General features: G+C 48.1%; 4 protein-coding genes across 4 annotated transcripts; all 4 read left to right on the plus strand.

Annotated features, from left to right (window-relative positions):
* The first annotated feature begins 2,765 nt into the window (after nt 1-2,765).
* DEU56DRAFT_436617 (fungal-specific transcription factor domain-containing protein) lies at nt 2,766-6,291 on the plus strand. Its single transcript, XM_041346220.1, has 14 exons — nt 2,766-2,845; nt 2,924-3,339; nt 3,391-3,522; nt 3,581-3,969; nt 4,024-4,129; nt 4,179-4,197; nt 4,253-4,331; nt 4,380-4,593; nt 4,645-4,818; nt 4,869-4,947; nt 5,003-5,168; nt 5,223-5,485; nt 5,538-5,997; nt 6,052-6,291. Exons 2-14 carry the CDS (start codon nt 2,966-2,968, stop codon nt 6,231-6,233), a joined length of 2,637 nt encoding a protein of 878 aa, XP_041214171.1. The 5' UTR covers nt 2,766-2,845; nt 2,924-2,965; the 3' UTR covers nt 6,234-6,291.
* Nucleotides 6,292-8,306: 2,015 nt separating this feature from the next.
* On the plus strand, nt 8,307-8,806 carry DEU56DRAFT_907533 (uncharacterized protein; the record flags this gene model as incomplete). Its single annotated transcript, XM_041356915.1, has 3 exons — nt 8,307-8,321; nt 8,392-8,589; nt 8,705-8,806. 3 exons carry the CDS (start codon nt 8,307-8,309, stop codon nt 8,804-8,806), a joined length of 315 nt encoding a protein of 104 aa, XP_041214172.1.
* A 3,691-nt stretch (nt 8,807-12,497) lies between these two features.
* On the plus strand, nt 12,498-14,308 carry DEU56DRAFT_772799 (uncharacterized protein). Its single transcript, XM_041351536.1, has 4 exons — nt 12,498-12,595; nt 12,644-13,698; nt 13,776-14,010; nt 14,090-14,308. Exons 2-3 carry the CDS (start codon nt 12,817-12,819, stop codon nt 14,001-14,003), a joined length of 1,110 nt encoding a protein of 369 aa, XP_041214173.1. The 5' UTR covers nt 12,498-12,595; nt 12,644-12,816; the 3' UTR covers nt 14,004-14,010; nt 14,090-14,308.
* Nucleotides 14,309-16,240: 1,932 nt separating this feature from the next.
* DEU56DRAFT_907535 (acetyltransferase) lies at nt 16,241-17,096 on the plus strand (the record flags this gene model as incomplete). The annotated part of the gene is made up of 3 exons (XM_041356916.1): nt 16,241-16,327; nt 16,396-17,037; nt 17,070-17,096. The coding sequence occupies 3 exons, from the start codon at nt 16,241-16,243 to the stop codon at nt 17,094-17,096; spliced, it is 756 nt and encodes a 251-aa protein (XP_041214174.1).
* Between the last annotated feature and the right edge of the window lie 226 nt (nt 17,097-17,322).

Here is a 17,322-nt window from a genome sequence, read left to right on the forward strand (position 1 = left end):
GTGCTCCGAATGAGTGGGAACCGATAGTGGAAGCCTTCGAACACATGTCCTGTCAATGCTGTCATCTCAACACTTTTGTAATCCCTTCATCACCGCAAAGCTGAAAAAAAATCTTATCCTGCTCCAAGTTTTGTCATCGTCGATGAGCGAACAATGAGCTCATCTGTCTGTTGTGTGAAATTCACCTCTTGACGTAGCAGTCTAAATTGGTAGGACGAGCACTATGCTTCTTCAAGTACGGGGGGAAGGGGGGTGCCCTGCTCGGTTGATATTCGAGTTTATTGTAGCGGGGGCAAAGCCGGGGGACACCTATTTGGATTTTAAAATGCATAAAAGACCGGCATCGCGGCAGACCTTCCAGAAGTGATAAGTATGCCTGCGGGAAGTCATCCTCATTAACCCAAGGACGAGGCGGCCGCGCTCCGTGAAGCTAACTTTGATCTGGTGCAGTATGTGTACGCTCGCTCGTTAATCGGCGTAATCCCCCTCAGACTATGGGCAAGTCTATTCTTTCTTTAGTTCTGACGTTTCGTGGCGTCTGCCCTTCGCAACGAGTATTTTGACAGAGAACTCTGGCTGGATCATCGTGGACTCCGTGCTTGAGTTGAACGCAGCTTCATGAGAGATTTTGATGCTATTTGGTAGATCCGTATTGAAAGCTGGATAAGAACAGAGTTATGATACTAGGTCCCCGTGAAGGCTTTATCAGCATCACCGTGTCGCGAATATACAAAAAAAGTCTGCAATAAAACGGGGGACGAGACGTGAGTTGAATGACTACATGGATATCTCGACCACCACAGCTGGCCGTACCAACGGGGTGCGGGACACAGAAACATACCAAACTAGTAGCCACCAATCACATCCAATGTTTTTCAACAGGACAAAATGGTGGCGTACGCCCGCAACGATGGCATATTGTCCAATAAGTGCTTCTCACGATCGAACATCGTTTGCTCCCGCCCAAGCCGATCGCGGCTGCTGGAGTTGAGTTAAGTCGTGGAGAAAGGCAGGCTGGATTAAGTGCAGTACCTAGTGGAATTAATAACGACAGGGGCGCCATGTTCGCAAAGAGTAGACAAGGCCAATGGGAGTACAGGCGCCCACGATATGAGATGGCTGGAGATCTTGCTTAGTGTAGACGCCGTTGCCAATCCGAAAATAGGAGCATGAATAATATCCACATGTCGCCAATTGATGAGTACATGGCCGTAAGAGAATTGACATCTAAGTGAGTGAGTGCCTTGCAAATGGGAGGGAGAATAGATCGACGAATGATAGTTGGTGCATAACGATGCGATCGAGTGTTGATGCAGCATGCCTGTGCAGTCGTTCGAGTTTAGATCGACGACCGAATCACCGAGAGACCGTAGACGATTGACGTATTGCTTGTCTACTGGTGAACTGTCGAGGATTGACATGCAATTCCAAAGAGGGTGATATTGAGAGGGTCAGTCTTACATGCACCGACGTCGATTGGACTCGGAGCGGAACAAAGCATGTAAAAGAAGTGTGACAAGTGATGGGAGCCCTTGGGATCCAATCATTGGTCTTCCTTTGGCGAGCCATCATTAGTGTCCCAAAAAGGGGCCCCGGAAGCGGGGTGTGGCGTACCAATCACCAGAGAGAAAAAACATACCTCTGACAAAAAAAGAGTTTCTCGATTTCGATTGTTCATGGTGAGAACGGTGAAGTTGAAGAGCAAGGAAATTCTTTCTGAACTAGTAAACGTAGTAAACGTGGAGACGGATTCTGACGGAACCCCGTTGAAAGAAACGATGAATAGCAAGGCTAGGCTTATTGCGATACGGAGGACGTGGATGCCACTGGGAAACGCACATTCAATTGACTTGGTTGGCAACGTTCGAGAGCAGGATGGCATCAGCGCTTGGCATGTGTCCATGTCCAAGCTTGGGGCAAAAAAACAATCTGAACTCGCTATCGTTCAGGGCTGCGTTGCAAGCGACATGCGTTCACTGATGCATTCAGCTCATAGAGAATTGACAGATGACGGTGCACGTGCCTTTGTACATAGCGTCTAACTCACGATACATATATTTAACCGTGTCTCGAAAAATAGAGAGTCTGAAGTTATGACTAAAGAGGACGTTGCTCCCGTGTACGTTGCACGATAAGACGGTTGTTGTCAGGGGTGCGCAAAGTGTAGGATCCAAAGATATTTTGACAAGGATGAGCTCCAACGTACGGACATTGAGCTGCTTGATTTCCGAGCGAGCCGTTACGGTCTAAGTTTGTAACTTAGATAATGGAGTCTAGACCAGACCAAGGTCTTGGGGGACGACCGTATTTGTGCATATAGTGTCTCTGGAGGTGTAACACAGCTATTCGAAGCCCCTTGAGATCGTTCGCGGTCCTGACCCTGGGATAGCAGTGCAGGCACGAAACAGAAGGAAGAAAGGAGCACGCGGATGCACGCGGCAGCCTGAATGATAATTTAAACTCCGCAGATGCGTTGAGGCGAAGAGGTCGCAGAGGGGTGAAGAGTACTGAAGCGCTGAAATCTCTCATCGGATTCTGTGTTATTCGCGAATTGTCCTGGGCATTTTAATTCTGGTTTGGACAAAAGTTTCAAGGTTGGTAAGATCTCGGTCTTCTCCACTTTGCGTGGGTTCACTGTTGCTGCAGTCTTTTTTTTGTTTGTTTTTTGACTATAGTGACTGAACTTACTAAACTGAACTTTTCCCTAGTTTGGTTGGTTATCTGGAACCGTACCACTCCGCTTGGGAGAGTGTGAGCGCATCACCCAGTGAACTTTGCGCGTGGGCCAGTCTTCTACCTCTAGTAGTATTGTCAGTTTCGGTTTCTCGTTTTAAAGTCTTACAAGGTATGCTCCCATCATATGTTATCTCCCCTTCAAGGCATCATGCTTATGCCATTGTCGCCTATTCCCTGCTATCCGCAGTATTACCTCGACCCTTCCGCAAGGTTTGACTACATCATATCCATGCACCATCAGGATCACGCTATCCCTCAATCCAACATGCCTCCTGCTCGTTCCCCCCAAATCGACCCAGCTTTATCGCTCTATCCCCCCTACTACTCATATCAGCAACCTCAGCAGCACATCAACCACCACCTCACTGTCCCTCAGAACTTATCTTCTCCCTCATCACAAGGATCGGACACAATGGGTACACCCCCAACAGACAACATGTCTTACTCGCCTGGCAATTCTAACGGGAAGAGACCTTCCTCTTCCCTAGTCGGTGCGATGGGCGAGGGCAGCAGAAAAAAAGCACGCTCAGAGGACAGCTTGGATGGTCATAGTCCTGCTGCTGACAAGGATGAGCCGAAGCCAAAAACCACCAGGGGTTCACGGTAAGCCCATTCACTCTCTTAGCTTCCATGAGCCGTAACGATGCCGTCTAGCGCGTGTACTGTCTGTCGGCGTCTAAAAATGAAATGTGTTGGGGCTGAGCAGGGCCCTCCTTGCAAACGCTGCATTGCTGGAAATCACGAGTGCATATTTGAAGAGTCCAATCGAGGCAAACGGTCCACCAAGTATGTTTCAGTTTCATATATCTTGCACAAGTGGTCAACGCTCAAAATAAAGTCCAAGAAAACATGAACTTCTCACTCGCTCACTGAAGAAGATGGAGAAAACTCTAGACACTGTTTTAAAGTCCATCGGTAACCCAAGCATGGTCTCCGGCATGGTGTCAAGATCACCTTCGCCAACAAGCCAAGCTGCACAAACTCAGGCCCTTCTGGCAACTCCATCGCCTCCTCCCCAGTCTGCTTATCCACCATCATCGAGCGCCAATGCCTCTGCTTCCCCAAAGCTCCATTCCCTTCCCGATAACTCACTTAATCCTCTCGGGCTGCTCGCCGAGGCAAGCTTGGCAAACCGACGCGCCCAGGGCATCTCGTCCTCGTTCTCAGCGCGCCCAGCGGATCCCGATCCCGATCAAAAGTTGGGCGTGGCTAGTGATAATTATTTTAGGCCAGGTTCGTAGTTGCTTTTTCGCACGTTGTCTATTTGGCAAACTGGCAACGTTCTAGGCCCAATGACAATACTCCCCCTGCGACGTTTGTATATTGAACGGCAGATTCAGCCCGAGATGCTGAGCTTTGTTAGCACCGAACAAGTGGTCGCGCTATTTGATATGTGAGTATTGTATGTCATACATCTCAATGCCGATCTGATCGGCTGCTAGCTTCTTTGACCATATGAACGTTAGTGCTAAGTGCTATCAAGCCATATGGTGCTGTATCTAAATAATATCTATAGTCGCACTGCGAGCTCTTTGATAGAGAGTTCCACACGCCCTCACTTGTCTGTTCCCGCTCGCCATTTTTACTCACAACAAGTAAGTTTACGTCCCTACCATTTACGTGCAGCGACTTATCTTTTGCAGTTTGTGCGATATCATCAAAGTATTACACCCAGCGACCGGAACTTCACCAGCAGCTTGCAGAGCTTGCACAAAAGCTCGCTTTTAGTGTGCCTGCCAAAGGTTACAAGTCCCTTGAAATCGTGCAGGCGTATCTCCTCCTCACTCTTTGGGGATGCGGTGCCGTGGAACGCTATGAGTATGACAAGACGTGGTTGTTGCTCGGAATGGCCATCAGGTTTGTATTTCTTCATTTCTACGACAGTTCGTACTTAGTGGCGATATTTAGGATGGCGACGGACCTAAACTTGCATAGGAAGACAACGATGACCAGCCAAGACACACCAGAAGGTCGGGCTCGGGATAAGGAGGTCCACAACCGCGAGCGAACGTGGCTTTTATGCTTTGCTCTTGACAGGAGCGTGAGCTCCCAAATGGGGAAGCCTCATTCTATCAAAGAGGAGTAAGTTGGCTTCAAATCTAATTTTCATCTCTAATCATTATATCTACTAGCTTCGTAATCCGTAATGCACTGCAGTGGTTGAAGTCCCCCGTCGGACAGCCAGGTGACACTGCTTTAGCGGCATACGTTGTGCGTATTCATTTTTTGCTAGTTCAGTACATGGTTTAATCTCCTCCACTACCAGGAATTGCAGCGGATTGTATCCAGGAGCCTAGACTTCCTGTATTCGGGCACTAATACCCCGTCTGGTTTACAAACCGACTGCGATTACTTAATCATCATTAAAACCATCGAGACCCAGATACTTGCATGGCAACATGAATGGACGACTGCTCGACCTTTGCCAACTAGTAAGATATATTTATTCGAGGCAATCATCTATATCGTTCTTACCATTTATTTAGCCGATCAAGTTGTGGTGTCCCAATCCCAAACGGCGATGAAGTTTTACTTCCACTATTATATGCTGGTCGTGAACTCTTTTGGGCTGCAGAACGCCTTGGAGCGTTCGGCAGTGGATATCGGCCACTTCTTTTCGCGGTGTTATACCTCGGCTAAGGCAGTGGCTATTATCGCGAAAGAAGAGCTTGGGCCCATGGGTATGCTGAAGTATTCGCCGGATTCACATTTCGTATACATCTCTTACGCGGTACTCAGTTTGCTCAAGGTACTTTGATATCATGTCTGTCAACATTCATGTTACTAATTTCGGTTGACAGCTGATTCGCTCTGAGTTCCAACAGTTCATCGAGAACGAGCAACATATCATCGACCTTGTTAAGGACGTTGCGAACGTCCTCGCAGAGGTCGCCGTGAACTCCCATCATGCCCCAGCTCTTTACAGCACATTCCTGCGGGCCCTGATCACCGCTCGCACAGATACACCACAAGAACCTGAAGACGTGTCATCCGGGGACCAATCTGATAACATGAGCCATGCCTCCATGGCCAACAACAACATGAACAATTCCGCACTCTTCGGTGGTAACCCAGCGATGGGAATAAATGGCACTAACGGCATGAGCGATTTCTCGTTCGCGAGTGAGATGGGTCCTGTTGCGGATATCTCGACTTTCCCTCCCACTATGGCTGATATGCCATCTTCCGACGAACATATGGGTATGCTTTCTATGGAGAACATACTCAGCAACGGATTCTGGGACAGTGTGTTGGTGCCTGGTAAGCGAATGAATCGGTACTACTTCTGACTGGCCATTCTGACGTATCTTCCAGGTTATTCAGATACTATGGAAGGCCTGAGCGGCGGCTTCGTGTTCGGAGCTGGAGGTAGTGGACTCATCACCCCCGGCTGGCTCCCCTCCCCCATCCCATCCGGCCAGAACACCCCGATGCGACAGTCGACCATGGACTTCACCCAACAAAATCTAGTCTCTGTATTCCAACAACGAAAGTAATTAAATGCCGCGCATCGTGTTTCATGTTCATGTTTCACCTTTTTTTGTCTTATATGTTGTTTTTGTTGTCGTGCTTGAAATTCTATTTGTCGTGTGATCTACGTACATATCGTTTGTTATCGAGGTGGGGTAACCTGTGGATTCCCTTCATTGCGCTTTGCTTCATCACATTTTATTCTATCGACACGATGTATTATATATTTTTTGGCAAATAGTACTTGTTTCTTGCTTCGGCTTGAAATATGCCCTTTTGAGACTGGCATGGGTTTGTTTCAGACGGTCATGTGAGAAATGGTATCAGAATTTCACGACTACCATGTCCAGAAAGTATATGCTTTACCAGGTTGTGCGTTGTGTACAGTGATATGACCATCTTGACACTGGACAGTATCATGGTATACAGTGCACAGCATGGTTCCTTCATCAATATTCAAGTTATTGTTCAATGAAGCTAATGTACTCGTAAGTCGCTGCTACGGTCCCAATCGAATTCCTTTTTTCACTCCCTTCATCTTCTACTACTAGTACCATCTTGCCGTTTGGTCGAAGTGAATTTCTGTGGGACAAGGTTGTGCTCAAGGTCATCGTCGGGTACAAAGTAACTCGATAAATCGCCTCAGATTATGGCCGCGATCTGATGGCCCCGTCCCATCAGGCATTTTTAGTGCCTTCTTGCCCACCTCTAAGTCGTCGCGATCGATGGTGCACGCCATTTCTGCGAGTAGAGAACCAGTCTTGATAAACCAGCGTTTCTTTCCCCGGCTCGGCGACTCTCCTCACAGTCCTCACGCAGGCCCACGGGCCCGGACATTCGATCGGCGAACCTTTGAACATCGCCCAGCTATCCATGTTACCGTGGGCCGCCACAGAGGCCATTCCAATCGCTGGCGCTCCACCGAAAGCTGTCATTGGTGGATTGTGGGTATCTTTAATCCGTCAAGCTATATATGTGAGCTTTTTGATTGCGAGGACCAAATTTCTTGATTTCAAAGATCCAGACAGGTATCCAGAATAAGACGGAACTACATAAATCCCCTGGCATTACGAATTTATCGACTAATCTGCCATGCATCAACGCGCCAATCGCGTGATCCTCTGGGAAATCACGGAGAGACGCCTTGGTCAAGCGCGCGCCTTGTTGATGAGTCTCCTTGAATTTACCTGACATGGAGTCGCGTCTCAGCGTACGTGTCAGTTTGTCTGAAGTTTCTCGCACGTTTGCCAGTGCACGACACCTCACACCAACTGACAACGTTGCATAAATGGCGTCTTGGATACATGCATCCGTCACACAAGCTATCAGATGCTCCAGTGAAATCGACCGCTGTCTGGTGGAGGGTTTGGTTGCGTCCCACCTTTCATAAATCAATTCATTTACTCACTACTTCACTCGCTTAGTGGTTATTCAAAATGCAAAGTCAACGTGCTATACAGGAAATATTGGCAATCTTATAGCGCCGGGATACGCAGCCTGGAACAATTATCCTTGCCTGTGTGACACTGGTGGACGTGACAGCATCCAATACTGGTGGACCACTGCCTCATTTCAGGTCCGGCTCATCAGGTCCAAATGATGTCTTAACTTATGCATCGATTCTTTTCAGCAACTCGACAAAATGCTCGAAGTTCTGTTTGAACGCAGTTCAATCGAAGCTCAAGTTCAGAGATGTTATATGGATGAAGGATGGTACTATTTATACATTGACGAGGGCCCGCAAGTAACCTAATTGGCGATCTATGAATGGCCAAGAATTGAAGCGGGTACGAAGATTATCATGAGGGTTATTATTGAACAGCTGACGACATCAATGTCTGTACGACACCAAAGTCATCTTTGCGCAACTTGGAACCACCTCGACGTTGGGGTCTCTTGATCGTTCTCTCGCTTCGACAGCAGGCTGATTTCTCGATTGATTTGTGAGTAATGTTTTCCAGATCCTAACGGTACCTAACTACCAAAAGTCGAGGATGCAAACAGCGATTTCAGATCTCGGTCTCCCAGGAACCGCGCAAGGCGAAGGAGGGCACTATTGAACGTGATGAACTTAGGAATGCATCTTATTCACAAATTTCATGTCCAGCAAAATTGTACGTGCATTATGAAAATTCTCGAACAATATTAACTGAGAAATCCACCTTCGGTACCTGCCGCTCTCAGTTTATGCGTGATTCTGGGTTGACCAATAACATGGATGATTCTGCGTTCTTCGCTGGTGGCCCTTCGGTGGGAATGAATGGCACTGATGGCATCAGCCATTATTCATTCACAAGTGAGATGGATCTTGCTGTGGATATCTCGACCTTCCCTGCCGCTATGGCCATTGGCTGGGTATTCCATCTTTCGATGAACATTTGGGTAAGCTTTCTATGGAGAACGCCCTGAGCAATGGATCCTGGGACAGTGTGTTGGTGCCTGGTAAGCAAATATCAAGTAGGCGTATTTAGACTAGCCTTTCTGACGTATCTTGCAGGTTGCTCAGACACTGGAAGGCCTAAGTGGCAGCTTCGTGTTCGGGGCAGTGAGCTTATCACTCCCATTTGGCTCCCTCTTCTATACCTCCGAGCCAATGTGATAAACATTAACCATGGACTTCACCAAAATCTAGACACCGCTTTCCAACAGCGGAAGAGCTGAGTAATGGACATGCTTCAAATTTCACCTGTTGTCCCATATGTTGTTTTTGTTATTTTTCTATTGGAATTTCTTTGCCATGTGCTCTACGTCAGCGTTATGACGGAAGTTATAGTGCAGTATGTCCTTCCCCTTCATTGTGCTTTGTTTCACCACATTCTATCGAGACACGATGTGCTGACACAAACCTCTATCAGAACCTCTATCCCCACCCTGACCCCGAGATTCCCGAGGTCTATGCGTGTTTGACCTCAAAAGCAGGCAATATATTGGCCAGGATATGAAAGACCCTGCAGCGAGCATCACCGGCGAGAGTTTCTCCGCTGCACGCTAGACAAGGTACGTATCTGCACACGAGAATCTGAGAGCCTAGCACCAAGGTTTGGTAGGCTGCAGTCTATGTTTGGCACACCTTATGGCATACCCTTCGAAGACTTCAAGTGAGTACCTTGTCCCTACTTGGATATACCATGGCCCTGAGATAGAACAGTGAATGAGAAGGAAGCACATTAATATCCAAGCGTGTGTAATCCTGTCACAGTCAGTACCGGAAACAGCCAGAACATGCTACTCCCTGATCTCGACCTGATCTTTGCACAAGTATCCCGGTCACATCAATGTATGTCCCTGCGGCTGGGATTATTGCGGATGACTGATTACATTTTTGCAGTTTTTTTGACTTGATACAGACATATTATTATCCTCAAACGTGCGTAGACTCCACGCGTCTCGGCCTGCTTAATAACCTGGTACTTTAGAATTGGTTTGGCACGACACAATTAGGCTCTGGATTTAAGCTCTGTTAATTTCTGGACAACTGTGCGCACGAAACAACAAACAGAGTTGAGCAATATTGGCGACCAGGAGAACGTGGGTGAGTCTATCACAAACAGTTTCCAAGAATAACGAAATTTGTTATTTGTGGAAGCGCCCGACATATACATCCAAATGCGGGGTATTATACTGTACAGAAGAGCATGATGTGGGCGAAAGTGTCTTTCCTCGTACATGATACTGGCCCCATGCTTGCCAATCAGACGTCTGATTACTGATGAGTGTTATAATTTGCACGGGTGAAGTAATAATATTACTGATGCGGCATGCCGTGTTTCCACCTTGAAGCAGATTTCCGTCGATACCTCTGATTCAAGTCCCCAGGGGGGGCTGTCATGACAACACGCATATTCAGTACAGGTGAGTATGCGAAATTGCTACCCATTTGATGAATGTGGGTGGCCTAGTATACTCTGCAAATGTTGCCTCCCGACCACTCGGATAGACACTACCATGACGGCGCGGGACCCTGCTAGGGTATTGTAGGGTACCTTTAACGGCCCGACTTGCATTCTGAAGTCCTTGCGAACAATTCTTTTGAGGATAGAACTGATAGGCCCATCAGGTTACAGTCTTACGCCTCAGCAAGTTGCCTTTGTTGAACATGCACGGCGGCTGCTACGCCAGCTGACTATCAAACTACGGATTTCCTAATTGGATTTGTGCTTCGGGCTCCGAACAAACAAGATCCTTATTAACTGCCAGTTGTTTCCAGAAAGTACTTTGAAGTGTCATAATAATGATTGTTTGGCGATAACGATACAGTATTTAGATGTGCGCATGTAAGTAATAACTGGGAACAGAGTTGAGATGCGACTCACCAGAACGTGGGTACTGGCCTCTCTTAATTCTGCCACCGTTTAGCAATTTCGCGGAGTTGTAAATTCAAGTTCTTCTTCAACTCATCAAAAGTGCGAGGCAAGGCTGTAAATACCTTCTGGTGAGTTCACAGAATACGAGTTTACGAGTCGTAGGAGGTATCTCACAAGGAACGATAGCATTCGAGCTCCATCTTTTCCTTGCTCAGTACCACGAAGGCCAGGAGGCCCCGTCGAATCATTCACACATCCCGGATCATTTCCATGCAGCTGACATGGGAGATTCAAAGGAAATCATCATACCACCATGTCCTCCTAGAAAATAAACTTCAGTAAACCTTCGTATAAATCCTGAACCTCGAGGTAGACAAGGTCACTTCTTCTATCCGCGCGTACTCGTCGCCCAATATTTCCGCACCGTCATCGCGTCTCATTTCGCGTACGCTGGTGAATTCACTGCAGTGAGAAATCACCAACGTGGCGACACGTCTCATGACTTCTTGGGCGGTTATAACTATAATGTGCGTTTTGATACGAGCCCTATTTTTGCAGAAGTGTGCTCATCCAAAAATGAACACCGGCTGTGGCTGTAGTCTGCAGGGCTGCACTTCCCTTTACATTTTTTGCTTTTAACCGGCAACCCGTCAGTGTAAACGTTGTCGGCGAAGGGGCAGACGATCAAACTGCGTACGAGTGGTTCCGGACACCCATCGTGGAGCTCCGTCAACGAGGAGCCTGACAATTTCTTCGGCACAGGTATTTTGATGTACCCCTTTCTTTCAAGATGGACTTCTGATTGTTATGGACTCGTGATATCGACCTTTTCGCTATCGTATAACAGTGTACCACGCTGGTGCAGTTCCTCCGCTGGGCGCATCCGCTGATCGGGACGATCGTCGAGATGTGTACTATTTCAAATGCCATTGGGCTAATCTTGGTACATAGACCGTCCATGAGGAAAAAACCGTGTTTCCATCCAGGTACGGGGGGGGGACAGGGGGCCGGATTTATTGCACCTGCTGTCATGCCTACAGACGCTTCGGGTCCATCCGCGATGAAGGCCTGCAAGTAGTGTTTACACTACGTCTTGTATTTGTGTCCCCAGTCGGTTCCCCGCCCGAGTCTCCAACTGGAGTTGCCCCTTCGCAGGTCTCGGCCAAGTTTTGGTGTGAAAACTCTTCTTCCTCTATTCTGGTCGCCATGCTGGGAGTTATCGGAACGGTCATGGGTGCAAGCATGTGAGTGCAAGGGAAAGAGAAGTGCTCTTTGGGTCTGTGTTTCATATGGGTGCTGATGATTGCAAAGCTATGTGTATCGTAACAGCTGGTGGGCTCTGCTGACGGTGTTTTTGGTGATAAAACTGAATTATTAATGAAAGTTGGGAGATGCCTTGATAGTGATCCTAGTGATCGCAATCAGATTGGGAAGGTCATTGTTCGATGCTTACGGCGGTCATCATTCTAATTCCTGGTGATATGTCACAGCCTGTGCGGATATGATTCTGCTCTCACAGACTAAGGTGGACAGTTTGGGAAACTCAGCGTCAGGAAAGGGTCAGATGCGTGTGTCAACTGAAGCCGTGCCGCAGCAACTCACAGAAGGATTAAAAGAAAGTTGGATCTTGTGTATCGTTCCTCCAGTGCTATGCACTGGAACACTACAGGATTGCTGAGATTTTGCACCTACCAGGAACTGTGATAGTCTCCCTTTATTCAATAAGCTGTGTACTGGATGAGGCAATTTGGCTTGGCTTGGATCTGCCTCGCTGTAAACACGTTTCCTGATGCCAAACCCGACAAGAGCGTGATAATATCCCGATAATCTCCAAATTTCTTACTGGACGGAACGGAAATAAGTCGCTGCAGAAGTCTAATCATGGCGAGCAAATCTCTCGCAACCCAGCTGGGATAGCGAGATCCCAGCCCCTACTGGTCCTCATCGCTTCCCGTAACTGGCACGGGATCTGATCCAGTCAGCTTCGCAGCCTCATTATATAAAACCTACGGCACTCATAGCTTTTTCTTTCTTTTGCCCCAGTGCTCATTGACTCGCCCTCCTCCTCTCCGTAGAGTTATCTGGTTGGTGTATTCGCCACTTCCTCATGACAGAGTACACATCTTCACCAGAGGCCATCCAGGTCTTCAGAAACTCTCGGGAACGTACTGAGCACTGGGTGCGTTCGCATTCACCTTACCACTCCCAGTTCTATTCCCCCGAGAGTCCCCCATCCGTCGCAAGTGACATAGATCTCGAAGACCGTGGCTCAGAGACTGGCAGCTCGCACTCTCTACCTCCGAAGATGATGTTGAAGTATGGGGACGGACGAGACGTTCCTATTTCGCACTGGCACTATGAAAATGGTGGCTCTCACAAAGGGAGCAGCCATAGTTCCAGTTCTCGTCCCCATCTTCAACATAGCCATCACCACCACCCCCATGACCGCTCGAGGTCTGCGGCTGATGCATACCCTACGCGAGCTCCTCGCCACCCAGAGCACACTGGGTACCATCACTCCTCAGCACGAAATGCATATCATGGAGTCCCTGAAGATTTGGAACCTGAAGAAATTCAAATCCTTCCTTCTGACCCGCACGCCACTCCTTATGACTCAAGAAACGAAAAGTATCGGCCACGTAGAGCTTCAGAGCCTTACCGACCCGAACCCTTGCAATCTCCACCGCACAAAAACGCAATAGAAGTCCTGGCAACACCTTTGCCACGCTATCTTCCAAGCCATCACGGTGCTACTGCTCCACCAGTCACCTACTCTCATTCGCAACCCATTCCTCGACAATACGAGCAGCATCACCCCGCGCACTCGCATTCGCGAAATCGGCCTCCACCTTCGATCGTATATGCACCCGGCTCTCACCACGCTACCGATCATTATGCTCCACCAACAATTGTATATGCCCCAACTAAGGCACCTGGCATGACGTACACAGTGTCTGCGCCCACGGGTTCAGGGTTTCCGCAGTACCCCCGTATCACTCCTGCCCCATACCCCACCGTCCACAGTCATCTCGCCTCTATCCATGAAGAGGCACGGTACGGGATGAGAGCCCCCCTTTCAAGGGAAGAGCGCACAAGAGCGCCTTCCCCGATAAGTGAGGCTGGCAGTTGCGACTCGGGCAGCACCTACTACGTCATACCCACTCCTGGCCAGAAGGTGAAGGTCCTGGTAAGTCACCAGCAAAGTGCTTATCTCTCCTTGTCATAGTTTCATTTTGCTGACCTGTGTTTGTGTGGTTGTTTCAGCCCGGACCCGCACCTTCCCTCTACACGGCCACATCGACCACTAAAACGCCATCGTCTCCTAAATCTGGCAGCACGGGATTCAAGAAACCGTTTTTCAGCAGGCTTATGAGCTTTGCGTCTGATCTATCAAAAGTATCCAAAGCTCCGAAATTCTCCTCAAAGACCAAGTTACAACGACGGCATTCTCTAGACATGTCTACGGGCGGTCATACACGACAGCGGTCGTGACATTTATGTATGTACTGGATAATGATTTTGATGAAAGGTTTTTGCATTGAACACTGCCCTGTTTTACATTCGTCTTGGTTCGATAGACTATGGATAAATTCTATGGATACATATGTACTCGTATGCGTTGCCCTCGCATTGTACGACACTAACAGCACTGTAGCTTTAATTTTACACTCATTCTTCTTTTCCTTTTTTTTTTTTTGCTCTGGGCGTTTATGATCGTACCATAACCTCATTTCTCATCATCCGATGCTCATGTACCTCCTACAATCCTTCTAGCAGGGTCGCAATAACGATACGTCGTAACATCGAACATGACCATGATACCGCAGATGCGTGAAACACACATGCCATTCATTAATAAGTCCACTTCCGCCTCACCGAAGCACGAAGAATCCGTCAAATGAATTGCGGACTCGCAAACTCTCTTTGACATATCACTGGGCCATAACTAATGACCATTCATCACGCCCAAATCACGCTCTTTTTTCACACTGAACGTGGATAGACTCTATCTCGTGCTCATTTTAAATGATTTGTCTGATCAAGAGCAGGGAATCCGATCGTGATCATGCGCGAGGGACATGAGGGGACATGCTGTTTAAATTTCATTATTTCATAAAGGTCTAGAGGCCGCTGACGAGGCTATCGAGAAGTACTATTACAAGCGTCGATGGCGTTCGCCCTGAGGTTTCATAGATACCAGAGATGAATCAATGACAGGTGGTGCGGATAAGGGATGTTTCCTCGGATGTTCGGGATGTCCGCCGCGAAATTCAAGTCATCCAGGGCCGGATAGATCCTTCCGGGTACGAGTTCGATGCGCGATTTGCTAGGCTCAAGTGTGGGGCAGATAGAACCGTTCTGTGAAACAAGCGAGCCTCGGGGTGTTCGAGATAAGACGGCGCAAGTTGAGGAAATGGTTCTGAATGTACTGAGCGAGAAGTATGGGGGACGCCGTTGATGTCCGTAGTGGGCGCATCTCACTTGAAAGGTTTAGCACCGGGGTATATGATCGAAAAACTTTGGATGATTGAGTCCTTCAAACGGGACCCAGAATTCAGTGCTTGGCACTCGTGTTGATCACGGTGTTATAAGCTAAACGACTCAAAGTCGTCGAGGACAATTGTAATGCATCTCATCTGATTGGTTAAACGGTTCTTCGAATCTGAAATAGTTGGGCAGTCCGGATAACGTAGCAACGTGCGGAACGTATGCAAAAACAATCGGCAGTGCGAGACGTAGAACACTTCGGCGTACCGCTTCGATCGAACTGTGGACTACCTTCACGATGGCTTGAGTTCCTTGGTAGATCGAGAGAGTCGCGCTTTCCTAGGCCTAGACGATCAAACGAAACGTTGAGGACTATGTATAACGCAGTGCACGACGCATAGGGGCTCGAGAACCGATGCGAGAACCAATGGCTTTCTTCTGAGCTATGATGTAATTTTTGTTTACCCTGAAAAACCGTGCTTGCTGGGACATATATATCATGAGGGCCTGGAGATATTAAGGAATTTTATTTTGACTCACTAGCGTTGCCATGTCATGAGTGTTTGAGTTTTCGACTGCCTAATGATAGATCCAGGATCCTGCTGGTTTCGGGTCTCGGACACGCTTTATGCCATGCTTTCACGCCACATTTTCTTTGTGGCACTTTTGCGGTCCTAAGAGTCAATCTCTGTCACTTTCCACTGAGTCAAAACTGCCCTTGTGAACACGAAATCCAGGTATCATGTAGGACAGAAGTCAACCGGTTGAATGTCGAACTTTCCTGGTCCCTGGAAGTGGACAGTGAAGGATTGCCTTTTCGAGCAGGGAAACCTAAAAAAAAGTTATTTGGATGCGTCCTTCTGTTCTGCAGTGCACTGGCAGTGACCTGGACCGGTTCTAGTAGATTGCTCTTGTACCCTCTATGCACACATTATCGTGTCTTAGCATGGTCCGTGTGCCATGACCCTCTGAGACAGCCTGGAGTGAGCAGAGATGTGACCGCGACTGGTAACGGTCTGCCACAAAGCTGCCCGCGGTGATATCTGAGGCTCAATTTCTTCGGTCCGATGGTGAGGTGAATGACATGGTTGCTCTCCCACGCTGATACGTCCCTATGAGCCGTAGGATTTAGCGCATCACATGATGATGTGACATGTCAGTGCAGGTCATGCATATGGCTCATCTGATGCAGTGTAATTATCAGTCTCCAGTTCTCTTCGTCAAACCAGAATATATCGACCATGACGATCTCCGAGTCGGAGGACCTCAATTTCTGTTTCCCGGTGCGGGAATTATCGAATGAACGCATCAAGATGACTCCCTTCAAGGTAACCCAATTATCATCAGAATCTGATAAGGGCCAGTCATCCAACGGTAGCTAACTGATTCGCCACAGGCATCAATTCATTCGTCCTCATTTGTGTCCAACTCATCAGCTCACCCGGAGCTATGGGCACACATGCCTACTGGCCCGTTCCAAACCGTGCAGGATTTCGATACCAAATTTCTCGAGGCCGTAGTCCACCGTGACCCAGGAATGGTGTTGTTCGCCATCATAGATAAAACGAAACCACCCTCCGCAGCAGACGAGGAAGGCGAACTGGCTGGGATCATGTCCTACACGAGCTCTTCGGCCGCGAATCTAAGCACAGAAATAGGGTTTATTGTTATTCTTCCCCCATATCAAAGGACGCACGTCAATTCCAATGCTGTTGGGCTTCTTTTGCAGTATGCGCTGGATTTACCATCGCAGGGCGGTCTGGGGTTGCGCAGAGTTCAGTGGCTATGCAGCTCCGTGAACGCACCTTCCATTCGTGCCGCTGAGAGACTGGGCTTCAAGAAGGAGGGAGTTATGAAATGGCATCGTGTATTTCATGATGGCAAGGGCAGAAGCAAAGTACATAATGGTCGTGAGTTGCCTCGCGGTGGTCGTGTCGAACAAGACTACGGAAGGGACAGCGTTGTTTTCGGTCAATGTTGGGATGATTGGGAGCAAGGAGGAAGAGAGAAGATACAAGCGATAATGGTCAGACAGCATGTGAGTAGATTTTCTCAGCGCCCTTTTGATAGCGACACACTTATGAATTTATCAAGTGATACCTTCATAATATACCTAGCGCCTCGGATGACTTGGCCCGGGCATACTGTAATGGATAAATATCATGGGCTGGAATCAACACGAGTTGGAAAATCACAGCAAAGTTTTTTGGGTTCCAATTAATTCGTGTCTATTGTGAATCATGATGCACTAAGTACCCTTTCCAAAAAATTATATCCAGTCCATGGCAAAAATGTAGGCGTTGATATATTAGTGTTGTGGTTG

Source organism: Suillus clintonianus (assembly GCF_016758775.1).
Source record: "Suillus clintonianus strain FC179 chromosome Unknown DEU56scaffold_5, whole genome shotgun sequence".
In the NCBI taxonomy this organism is placed as follows: Eukaryota; Fungi; Basidiomycota; class Agaricomycetes; order Boletales; family Suillaceae; genus Suillus; species Suillus clintonianus.

Coding starts and splice junctions, on each gene's coding strand:
- DEU56DRAFT_436617 (XM_041346220.1), top strand. CDS start 2,966: ATGCACCATCAGGATCACGCTATCCCTCAATCCAACATGCCTCCTGCT. Junction 4,332..4,379: donor GCCATTTTTACTCACAACAA/GTAAGTTTACGT, acceptor TATCTTTTGCAG/TTTGTGCGATATCATCAAAG. Junction 5,998..6,051: donor GGACAGTGTGTTGGTGCCTG/GTAAGCGAATGA, acceptor CGTATCTTCCAG/GTTATTCAGATACTATGGAA.
- DEU56DRAFT_772799 (XM_041351536.1), top strand. CDS start 12,817: ATGATGTTGAAGTATGGGGACGGACGAGACGTTCCTATTTCGCACTGG. Junction 13,699..13,775: donor GCCAGAAGGTGAAGGTCCTG/GTAAGTCACCAG, acceptor TGGTTGTTTCAG/CCCGGACCCGCACCTTCCCT.